The sequence below is a fragment of the Saimiri boliviensis genome, chromosome 8 (assembly GCF_048565385.1).
Source record: "Saimiri boliviensis isolate mSaiBol1 chromosome 8, mSaiBol1.pri, whole genome shotgun sequence".
Taxonomy (NCBI): domain Eukaryota; kingdom Metazoa; phylum Chordata; class Mammalia; order Primates; family Cebidae; genus Saimiri; species Saimiri boliviensis.
In genome coordinates, this window is record NC_133456.1 from 104,554,171 (window position 1) to 104,565,687 (window position 11,517).

The following is an 11,517-nucleotide window of genomic DNA, read 5'->3' on the forward strand; positions in this document are numbered from 1 at the left end:
AATCTCATCTCCCGGGAAGAAAAGGTAGGGATTTTTATTTTGTGCCTAATGCCATTCCCAAACACAAAGGTCTTTAAAAATATTGGTATCTATAGATAGATGGATATAAGTATAGATATCACACACACACACACACACACACACACACACACACACACACACACTAAAGCAGACTGGTTTTGTATATTAAAACTTGGTTAGCTAGCCTGAGTGTGGTGGCTCATGCCTGTAATCCCAGTGTTTTGGGAGGCTGAGGGAGAATCACTTGAGCACAGGAGTTCCAGACTAGGCTGGACAACATATCAAGACCCCATCTTTACAAAAAAATTAAAAATTAGCCAGGTGTGTGGCTAGTTGTGAGAAGACAACTCACATTTTAGGCTAAAGTCTGACATTCGTTTATTTGTTTGGTTAGTCCTAGCTACTCAGGAGGCTGAGATGGAAAAATTGCCTGAGCCTAGAAGTTATTGGCTGTAGTGAACTATGATTGAGTCTCTTTACTGCAGCCTGAGTGACAAAGTGAAACCCTGTGTTAAAAAAAGGAAAAACGTGATGAACTTGTTCCATTTCTCTGCATCTTGCTAGTGGAAGATAAGACACTAGATCTCGGCCACTTCCTATGCTTTAACTCTCAAAGTAGAATTTGTGTTACTCATATGCTGCCTGTATTAAAAAGTTTTTATATTTTAATTTTAGGAAGTCTGTTGATTATCATTGAAATCACACAGCTGAGCTCATTTTAGAAAAAGACCTATCATCGTTTTGGTACAAGTTAGTTTATTCTACAGCACCTACTTGTAAATTTTTTCAAGTACTAATAAAAAAGAAGTGGCTGGGTGCAGTGGCTCACACCTGTAATCCCAGCACTTTGGGAGGCTGAGGCGGGCAGATCACGAGGTAAGGAGATTGAGACTATCCTGGCTAACATGGTGAAACCCCATCTGTACTAAAAATTTTAAAAATTAGCTGGGCATGGTGGCATATGCCTGTAATCCCAGCTATTCAAGAGGCTGAAGCAGGAGAATCACTTGAACCCAGGAGGCGGAGGTTAGAGTGAGCCAAGGTTGTGCCACTGCACTCCAGCCTGGGCAACAGAGTGAAACTCTCTCTCTCTCTCTCTCTCTCTCTCTCTCAAAAAAGAGGTCTATCAAAAATGACAAAATTAAGAACTACACATCAAGCATAAATAACCTGAATTTGTGAAGTTAACATACAGATGATTGTAATGATAATTTAACTACTAGGACCAAATAGAGAATTATTTAGATATTATCCAATAAATAACACAGTGAAAGAGTTTTCCCAAAGATTTATTGAAGCAGAAACAAGTTGGTCAAATACTTGCTAGAAAAAAAAAAGCAGTTTTAATGATATTCAAAATACTTTTTAAAAAGTATCCTAGCACAAGATTTTTCTGTAAACTAGATTATGTTGTAAACTTCTTTTCTAAATCTTTTAGGAGGGTTGGTTGTTAAGAACTAGAGCCTATTGCTATTCCAAATCTCTCTTGCGCTCCTGAAAAACTGCAGAAAGGCACTTGAAAGCTGTTTCTTTAAGATATGGATTTTTTTTGTTATTCTTGCTGGTAATATATCGCTCCACTGAGTGTGGGCAATTTTTATTCAAGGTCATCATGATGCTGAGAAGTTTCGTTGATAACCTGTTTTTTAAAAAAAAAACAAAATAAATATAATGCCACATGTTAAAGATTAAATTATCCTCTATATCATGGCAGATAAAAATCTTGCTAAATATATATAATGTATTGTGCAAATCAGAAGGTTGTGTTGGTTCTACAAGAGTGAAAGCTAGGAGGGACAGACATACGAGACTCTTTTCTACTAAAGGCAATATAAGTACCCAGTGGAATGTTGTAACTTACAAAAAGAAATTCTTTTTAAAAAAACTGTGTTTATGAAGAATAGTATAACAGTTGTACACAGCCAAGTTTAAAAGTCATTGAGACATATTAAAATGTACAGCAAGCACATTTTAAATTTATGTGCAAGAGAAGATTTCATGAAGACCACAATAAATTGCAACAGTTTCTTTCCTGTCATAGGGAGGTAATAAGAAACTAAATGATCGTATGGTACATGCTCGTATTATATAGATGGGTTGAGGAATTTATACTTAAAGTATGAAGGTAGGAGGATGCCATATGCCCAGGATCAAAACATTTCTCATATTTAGGTAATCCATTGAAGCTGTTTCATGAAGCTGCTTTAGGAAGTAGCTTAAGGAAGCTTACTCCCACTTCAAATTGCGCACCAAAGCAAATCACTAATTTTGGAGTGCAGGAAGATTGCTATCTCAACTTCACATCCAGGAGCCAAATAATTAGTTGGCTGTGTGTACTGCTGGAAGAAGGAGCCTATTCTTTTTTTAGTAGGCATGAGTGAAACCGGAACCTCTCATATTAGCTAGTTGTATCTGAGATGCAGATTCATTGATTAAAAAAGATATAAACTCCTGTCTGAGATTACTCTATTTTTTACTTAAAAGATACCAACCTGTCCATCTCTAGTTTCAACCGTCTTAATCAGAAGTGTCCTTTTTGAGTGTGTGTCAACCAGAGGGAGCGAATCCAGATTAGTTTCTAAATAAACAAACAGGCCCAAAATGAGTAAAAATGAAATTTTTCTTAGAGAAACCAAGTAGCCATTTTACTGAAACAACTATGATTTGTGGGGAAGAGCGAGTTGTGTAAAGTGCTGCTCCCCAAATAATTTTAGAGTATTCTCTGTTTGCAAACCCAGGGCCTGACACATTTACGCATCAGGATGAGATAGTACTTCTGGGAGGAAGAAGGAAAATGGAGTTTGCATTCAACTTAAAGCATAGCAGGTAAGCATACTTGGGTTTGAAAGTTATAGATACTGTATAGAATTTTCTCTTACACGGCATTTTTCCGATATGCTAAAAATAAATGAATGTTTTGACATAAACACAATGGTCACAAGCTGCTGACGTTTCTCATAAAGGGAAATAAAATGCTTACCCCTCAGGTTCAGGGAGGAAAAGTTTGGAAGAGGCAGAGAAATCCTATAAACAGATGAAGAAAAACAGTAAAATTGTTGGAAAATAACTTCATCTGCAGAAACAAATTAATACACTTCTTGTTTTCATCATGTAAGAAAATGTACTGCTGTAAGTCATAAAGCAGGGATTTGTTTCGGAAGTATTTTCCCATGACTGGTCTTGTTAGTACATTTAAAATATTTTACTACAAGCATTTTCTCCACAGGAACGTTAACAGGAGTTAGAAGAGTGAAGGCTGTGACAGAGTTGTGGGTTCAAATCCCAGCTCTGCTGTTGATTAACTTTTACTTCAGCAAGTCATTGACTCTCTTTCAACCCAAATTCCTCCTCTGCAAAAGTGGAAAGTAGTTACCTTACAGGAACTTCTAAAAATTAGACGCGACACTGTGCTTAGAGCCCAATGGTTCACGCATTCAATTCTGAGCTCCTACCTGCTCTCCTCGCCTTCCAGCAGCTTCCTGTAGGTGGCAATCTCAATGTCAAGGGCCATCTTAACATTGAGCAGGTCTTGGTATTCACGAAGGTGACGAGCCATTTCCTCCTTCATGTTCTGAATCTCATCCTGCAGGCGGCCAATAGTGTCTTGGTAGTTAGCAGCTTCGACGGCAAAGTTCTCTTCCATTTCACGCATCTGGCGTTCCAGGGACTCATTCTGCAGGAGGTGAGAAAGGTTTCTGGTGTTATTTCTCAGAAAAACCCAGTGATTCCGAGAATCATTTACAGTCTTCTTGCAATAATTTCCATTAGTGGCAAATGATAACTACTCTAGTTGTAGGTGGAGAATATAAGTACCAAGTCCTTCATATGAGAAGCAATGATATACACAAGCTAAAACCTTTAAGAGCTCCATCAAGTCCTTTTTGAGTTTGTCTTGATAAGTCATTGTTTTTGCATTATTGTATAAATTTTTATTCACTCAGCATTTTGTTCAGGCATCACCGTTAGCATAGTCAGCAGAATGGGTCATTATTTCCCCTCTTTTACTGCAGGGTTGATACTCACGGTTCCTTTAAGAGCATCCACTTCACAGGTGAGGGACTGCACCTGTCTCCGGTACTCATTGGACTCCTGCTTTGCCTGGCGTAGGGCATCATTGTTTCGGTTGGCAGCCTCGGAGAGGTCAGCAAACTGTCGGGAAGAAAACAGAAATGTGCATGGCTCCCATTCAAGTCTTTTGACTCTTTTAGAAAAAAAAGATCCTATTTCTCACTGAATGTCTTCGAGCATAGGCTTAACTTTCTGTTTTGAAAGCCAGAGAAAGAGCCGTGGAACACTGACATTACTATCTTCAGAGTTCCCTCTACTGTGCTCATTTAAACGCAGTAGAGGTCAAAGTATGGCATTGGGGTTTACTTGGAGGCAAGGTTAGGGGGAAGGGAGTCTGTTATTCTGAAGGAGGTGATATGGCCAGGAGTGGTGGCTTATGCCTGTAATCCTAGCATTTTGGGAGGCTGAGGCAGGCAGGTCACCTGAGGTCAGGAGTTCAAGACCAGCCTGGCCAACATGGTGAAACCCCATCTCTACTAAAAATACAAAAATTAGTCGGGCATGGTGGTGCTCACCTATAGCCCGAGCTACTTGGGAGGCTAAGGCAGAAGAATTGCTTGAACCCGGAGGTGGAGGTTGCAGTGAGCCTAGATGATGCCACTGCACTCCAGCCTGGGCAGTAGAGCAAGACTCCATCTCATAAATAAATAAATAAATAAATAAATAAATAAATAAATAAAGGAGGTGATGTGAGTGGTGGAGAGGCCCTGGCAACAAACACAATGTGAGCAACAAGTGAAAGCCAGCTTTCACCTGGAGCTAGAGGATAGTTAGGAACTACACACAGGTATGGTGTTTTGAGAACTCAATGCTTTTCTTCTGTGCCAGCTGCAGGGACTTGTTTCCTACCTTAGACTTGTACCATTCTTCTGCCTCCTGCAGGTTCTTGGCAGCCACACTTTCATACTGCTGACGTACGTCACGCAGGGCAGCTGTGAGGTCCGGCTTGGAAACATCCACATCGATCTGGACATGCTGGTCCTGAATCTGAGCCTGCAGCTCCTGGATTTCCTGCAAAAAACACAAAAAACAACAAAAAAAAAAACCAGATAGAAGGTCAGCTGTGCCCACCGTGAGGGTTGCCTTAGTCTCATTCATTCCCTGAAAGACACTCTACTCACCTCTTCATGTATTTTCTTCAAAAAGGCAATCTCTTCTTGCAAGGATTCCACCTTGCGTTCAAGGTCAAGGCGTGCCAGAGACGCATTATCAACATCCTATTTTGAACAGAGAAAAGACAGGACATGGAGGATGTAAAAGTCTATGGCTTCTCTCATTTATTCGTCTTACATTAACCATCTAAACCTCGTCTCCTTACTATAGAAAATGCATTGACAAATTTTACCCCCCTTGAATAAGTTTACAAGTCATTTAGTGCCATCAGATGCTACGCTTTCGGCTGCTCACTAACAAATTTTAACTGTGACCCCTTGTGTTTTACTCAAGGTAGTGATTGGACAATTTTAAAATAAATAAATGTCCACAAACGTGGTAAACTGTACTCAATCACGACTGAATCCACATTTTACCAGTGACATTTTAAAATTACTTTTTCTTTTTCTTTTTTTTGAGATGGAGTTTCGCTCTTGTTACCCAGGATGGAGTGCAATGGTGCAATCTCGGCTCACTGCAACCTCTGCCTCCTGGGTTCAAGCAATTCTCCTGCCTCGGCCTCCCAAGTATCTGAGACTACAGGAACGCACCACCATTCCCGGTTAACTTTTTTTTGCATTTTTAGTAGAGATGGGGTTTCACCATGTTGACCAGAATGGCCTCGATCTCTTCACCTTGTGATCCACCTGCCTTGGCCTCCCAAAGTGCTGGGATTATAGGCGTGAGCCACCGCGCCAGGTCTAAAATTGCTTTTTAAGGCTGGGAGTGGTGGCTCATGCCTGTAATCAACAAAATCCAACCTGTCTAGATCAGGGGTCAGCAAACTGCAGCCCATGGCTGTCTACTTTTGTAAATAAAGTTTTACTGAAGGCCAGGCATGGTGGCTCATGCTTGTTAATTCCAGCACTTTGGGAGCCAGAGGCGGGGTGCGGGGAGCGGGGGATCACCTGAAGTGAGGAGTTTGAGACCAGCCTGGCCACCATCTCCACTAAAAATACGAAAATTAGCTGGGTGTGGTGGCACACGCCTGTAGTCCCAGCTACTCAGGAGGTTGAGGCAGGATAAGTTCTTCAACCTAGGAGGTGGAGGTTGCAGCAAGCCAAGATCGCACCACTGCACTCCAGGCTGGGTGACAGAGAAACAGTCTGTCTCAAAAAAAATAATTTAATTACTTTTTAAATCTAGAAAATCTATGCCACAACATTTTTAAGATTTGTTTTGTAATTTCATGGAATAACATGATAATAGGGGTGGACAAAATTTCACAATTTCATGTACACTTGAGTACATAAAGAACAGAAACTCAGGCTTAAAGAGTTTAGGTTTTTTTCGCCACTAGAATCTTCTGAAACTCATCCTTAGGCTCCAGAGCAAATATGTAGCCATCTGGCATCCATTGTACAAGGCTAGATTTATATTCAATAATAACCCAATTCAGGAAGATGCGCATTGCCCAAGATTCAGTTCAGGGAAAAAATGGAAAAGACACATAACTCTCAACGTATTTGCTTTGCTTTCTCTGTAGAGTTTTCTTCTGAAACTCCTTTGGCTCCTCCCATAAAGGCGTGTCTTTTTCACTTGCTACTGTATCACTTCAGTTAGCCTGTTTCAGAATGACTGGCCAAGCTTGCAGAGAATGAAACTACATGAATTTTTGCAGATTCAGCTGTCCTTCTATGTTTCCATTTGTAAATCGCAACATTCCAAATCAGAATATGTACTTTTGCAACTAAGATTTTATTTTCTCTCAAAAGGATGCATGAAGATTGCTTATCTTGTCAGTAATTATATTTGGAGTTCAGTTTATGCTCTTACAGCATTAAACTGTTGAGACTTTTCTATCATCTTTGGAGAAAAATGAATGAAGAGTGGGTGATAAAAAGATCAAACTTAATGAAAACATTCATTTTTACTTGTTAAGCCCTAAAAGAGACATAACAGATATTTTACTAACCTCCAAAAAAAGATCAATAGGGTATTCTATTACATTGAAGAGAACGAAGAATTTTGCTTACATTCAAGAGAATGAGGAATTTTGCTTACACTGAAGAGAATGAGGAATTTTGATTCATCTCAAAACAGAGGGTCTTTTGTATTGATGTTGTTTTTTGTTAACTCACTACTCTGCAGGAAACATTACAGGTATAATAATCAAAAACGCTAAAGGACTAAAAAGGAACCACACATTGCTGTGGTTAAATTAATTTGGCAAATGTATTTCAGCTTTAGAATGTTATACTACACTATTCATCTGAGAGTGCTTTGCAGTTTGTCCCAGTAAATATTCCAGGAAATAAAACTATAAACTATAATGGGGATCTTCTGGCTTTTAGATTCTAATTTTAAGTTAAAAATCCTGGAAGTTCATGTAACTTTGGTGAAAAAAATAAAGAAAAAGAACAAGAAAACACGCAGAAAAGTCCTGTATTTAAAAATTCAATTTTCAGCCTTGGGTTTATTATTTTTTTTTTATGGAGTACTATTATTATTATTTTTTTTATGGAGTACCCAATCAGGAAATGTCTTTCAAAACGAGGTATGCTTGTAGCTTTAAAAAATTTTCACATTATGAACTTCACAAGTCTGGGCCAAATATTGGATAACGGATGTTAGCAAATACTTGTGACCAATTAGAACCATGCTTACATCATTACATATTCAATAAGAATGTAGCCTGTTGCAAAGCTTCCCTGGAAACACAAAGACTCCTATTATTTCTGTCCAGAGCCACCACATTTGCCAGAATGTCTGTATCTACATTCCATAGTGAAGCCCATAGAAACCATTAATACCCCTCAGTCGAGGGGACAGATGGCTCCTTTCCACCCTTATTAGATCACAAAATAGTTGTGCATAGTGATACTTCCATCGAACTTTAATGCCACAATAGGAGTTGCAAAGAAGAAAAGAAACTTGCTGGCTCGATTCCAGTTGGAAGCTAAGTTTTCTTATCTTCCAACGCGTTTTCCATTTTAAACTGCAGGGCACAACTGCGCTTTTTGTGGCCTTGGAAAAATTAGACAACTTGACTGTGGCCAACCACAGTCTTAAAACTGTAATCGTTCGAAACCAGAATGTCAATATGTTGCAGAACTGTGCAACATTTTGGAAACAAAGTAAAAAGCTAGAAGATTTTTCTTTATGTCCCAAGGAACTGCTTTAAAATCGTTTCAGGATCGCTTGAACCCGGGAGGTGTAGGTTGAGGTGAGCCGAGATCTCGCCACTGCACTCCAGGCTGGGAGACAGAGCGAGACTCCCCCCACCCCACCCCACCCCCACAAAAAAAAGAAAGAAAGAGAGGGAGGGAGGGAGAGAGGGAGGGAGGGAGAAAACCATTCAAGGGGTTTTATTAGTATTTCTTCTAATCATGAGAAGTTGCAATCTGTGGTCTTCCCGCCACTAGAGGGCTTAACACGCAGCCCTGAAGTTTTGCACTTTTTAGAAGTGGATTAAGCAACTTTTAGAATGGCTTGTGGGTTGTTGGGTGGGGTCAGGCGGCTGCGAGTGGGAAGAGAATCTACAAACCTGTCTGAAAGATTGCAGGGTGCTCTCGGCTTCCTCTCTCTGAAGCATCTCCTCCTGCAATCTGAAAAGGTTGCGCATTAACCAAAAGGGAACTGGGAAACCGCCAGGGGCGGGGCGGCCACACCCAACCACCACGTCGCCGCGCCGCGCCACCAGAGCTCCTGCGCCACCTCTGCAACCAGCGCCTGCAGCTTTCAGACCTGCTGCCCTTGGCAGGTTTCAGCCGGACCTCGGGCACCGCGCAGAGGGGCAATCACCGTCCGTCGCCGCACAGCCCTGCAGGACGGCCCCGCCACCGCGCCCCCGAGGGGTCGTCCCTTTGTCTCGCTTCCTCCACCGCTGCCCCCTCCTTCCTCCTCCCGCCCGGTGACTGGCAGCCCGCCAGAAGGGGCAGGAAACTTTCTAAAAGTTTGGAGGACTCGCTCTCATTGTGCCCAAGGGCCTTCAGCTGCACACAAAGTGGTAGTTTTAAGAAATCTGTGACTTGAAACGGGGCATCCTTGGGCAATGCGTGGGGACAGAGGGGGAAATGCGAAATGCAAGGTCTGGGTTCTGGGCGGGGCTGCGCCTCCACAGCCACTGCCCCGCTCTTCGCGGTTTCCCCGGCTGGCCTCCCCAGGCCACATCTCCCAGGGCGTGGCAGCCCTCTCCCTCCAGCCCCCTCCCGAGGCCCCACGATCTGCAGGCGCGCAGCCTTACTTCTCCCGGAGGCGCATGATGTCCTCGGCCAGGTTGTCGCGCTCCACCTCGACGCGGGCTTTGTCGTTGGTGAGCTGGTCCACCTGCCGGCGCAGCTCCCGCATCTCCTCCTCGTAGAGGTCCCCCAGGCGCGACTTGCCCTGGCCCTTGAGCTGCTCGAGCTCGGCCAGCAGGATCTTATTCTGCTGCTCCAGGAAGCGCACCTTGTCGATGTAGTTTGCGAAGCGGTCATTCAGCTCCTGCAGCTCCACCTTCTCGTTGGTGCGGGTGTTCTTGAACTCGGTGTTGATGGCGTCGGCCAGCGAGAAGTCCACCGAGTCCTGCAGCAGTCGCACCCCGGGCACGCTGCTTCGCAGGCGCACTGCCGAGGAGCGCGTGGCATACACGCCGCCCGGGGACGAGGCGTAGAGGCTGCGGCTGGTGCTGGGGCGCAGCGCGCTGCCCAGGCTGTAGGTGCGGGTGGACGTGGTCACGTAGCTCCTGCTGGAGCTCGGCCGGCTCGCGGTGCCCGGGCCACCGAACATCCTGCGGTAGGAGGACGAGGACACGGACCTGGTGGACATGGCTGCGGAGGGTGGAGATGGGCTGGGCGGCGGCGGTGGCGCGGACTGGCTCCCGGAGGAGAGGCGAGCGAGGGTGCGGTGGGTGTGGGTGGTGGGAGCGCGGCTGCGTCTCTGGCGCGGGGATCCCGGAGCGAGAGTTGCAGAGGACCGGACCCCGCCGAGGGAGCTGTTTTTATAACCCTGGTATGGACGAGGGTCCCCTCCCACTGCCATCCCAGCCACGGAGCGCGCCAGCCAATAGGGACCCGGCGAGAAGCGGGGAGGGTGGGCGGATTGGGGTGGGGGCGCCCTCGAGCCTTCCTCCTCCGCGGCCAGGGACTGGGCACGGTCCCGTTACTTCAGCGCTGGGCTGGGACTTTTGGGGGCTTTCCGGATGCTGGTCTGAGCTGGGCTCAACGTAGGGTGCTGAAAAAGGCGGGGTCGCGTGGTGAAGGAGTGGGGATTCTTCCAGGACTGGACCAGAGGGGTACGGTGGTACCGTGCCAGAGGGGCGTGGGAGGAGACGCGCGGCGGCCTCGGGGCTGCGGTCAGGTGGGGGAGACCCGCGGGCAACCGAGCAGGAAGAATGCGGAGTAAGGGATCGGGCAGATCTGAAGGCTCCGAGAAAGAAACAAAGAGCGCCGGAGATTGGAAGGCGGGGTGGGGGCGCGCGCAGCGCAGGAACGCAGGGCTGGGGCCCAGCGCAGCCTCGCGAACCACCCGCTTGGAAAGGGGGGCTGCTCTAGCCGGTGCGTCTGTCCATCGGCTTGCATTGGCGGGGGAATGCTGGGGGTAGGGGAGGGTCTGTTGAGGGACCTAACGGGCTCAGTCCAGCTTCGGACGGCGGGAGTTGAGAGGGGCGGTGGCGGAGGAAAGCCCGAGGGAGAGGGGTGGGGTCGCTGAGTCACCGGCGGTGACTCACCGCGCCCTGCTGTCCCGCGGATTGAGGGCTCCTAGCGGTTTAGGGGAAACCGTTAGACCAGATTGACTCAAGTCTCCGCGGACTCCGCGCGCGCTGCTGGTTCTTAGTCCTACCAACTTAGAGCTGGGCCACCGCTTTGATGTGTGCGTTCGGGCTCTGGGGGGACAAGAGCACCCCTAAGTTCTTAAGAACTCGCTAAAGCCTGGCTTTGCTCGAATGTGCGGACTTCTCCTTAGCAAGAAACTTCTGCAGCCTTTGGAGAGGCGCCCTACGCGGGCCTCCGGGATCATATTGCACCAGGGAGGCTTTTCGTGCAGAGTCTCCGCCCTGGTCGCTCCGGTCTCCGCTCGCTCTTCCCCCTCCCCCATGAAACCACACCCAACTTTTTAAACAAGATCTGAAGATCCTGGGTGAAAGAGGAAACTCGACGTCCGTAGTTTCAGAATCGAACTCCGTGATCAGTGTTTTTTACGCTGGTGGAAGTCATTAAAGGTATAATTTTAGCCAATTAAAGAATTAAGGTGTTGCTTAAAAACCCCAATTTGATTAAGGAGTTCAAATGAAAGGCAATTATATAACACACATAACGGAATGTTTGGCGGCAGTAGATTTATGTGTTAATTTTT

At 45.4% G+C, this 11,517-nt stretch overlaps 1 protein-coding gene across 1 annotated transcript; it reads right to left on the reverse strand.

Moving 5' to 3' along the window:
* Positions 1-1,292: 1,292 nt before the first annotated feature.
* Positions 1,293-10,218, reverse strand: VIM (vimentin). The gene is made up of 9 exons (XM_003930640.4): positions 9,428-10,218; positions 8,729-8,789; positions 5,211-5,306; positions 4,939-5,100; positions 4,045-4,170; positions 3,474-3,694; positions 3,002-3,045; positions 2,514-2,599; positions 1,293-1,660 (listed from the first exon to the last, which is right to left on the reverse strand). The coding sequence occupies exons 1-9, from the start codon at positions 10,201-10,203 to the stop codon at positions 1,619-1,621; spliced, it is 1,614 nt and encodes a 537-aa protein (XP_003930689.4). The 5' UTR covers positions 10,204-10,218; the 3' UTR covers positions 1,293-1,618.
* Positions 10,219-11,517: the final 1,299 nt, after the last annotated feature.

Coding starts and splice junctions, on each gene's coding strand:
- VIM (XM_003930640.4), bottom strand. CDS start 10,203: ATGGCAGTGGGAGGGGACCCTCGTCCATACCAGGGTTATAAAAACAGC. Junction 5,307..8,728: donor CCCTGCAATCTTTCAGACAG/GTTTGTAGATTC, acceptor TGTTCAAAATAG/GATGTTGATAATGCGTCTCT. Junction 4,171..4,938: donor AAGAATGGTACAAGTCTAAG/GTAGGAAACAAG, acceptor TCTTCCCGACAG/TTTGCTGACCTCTCCGAGGC.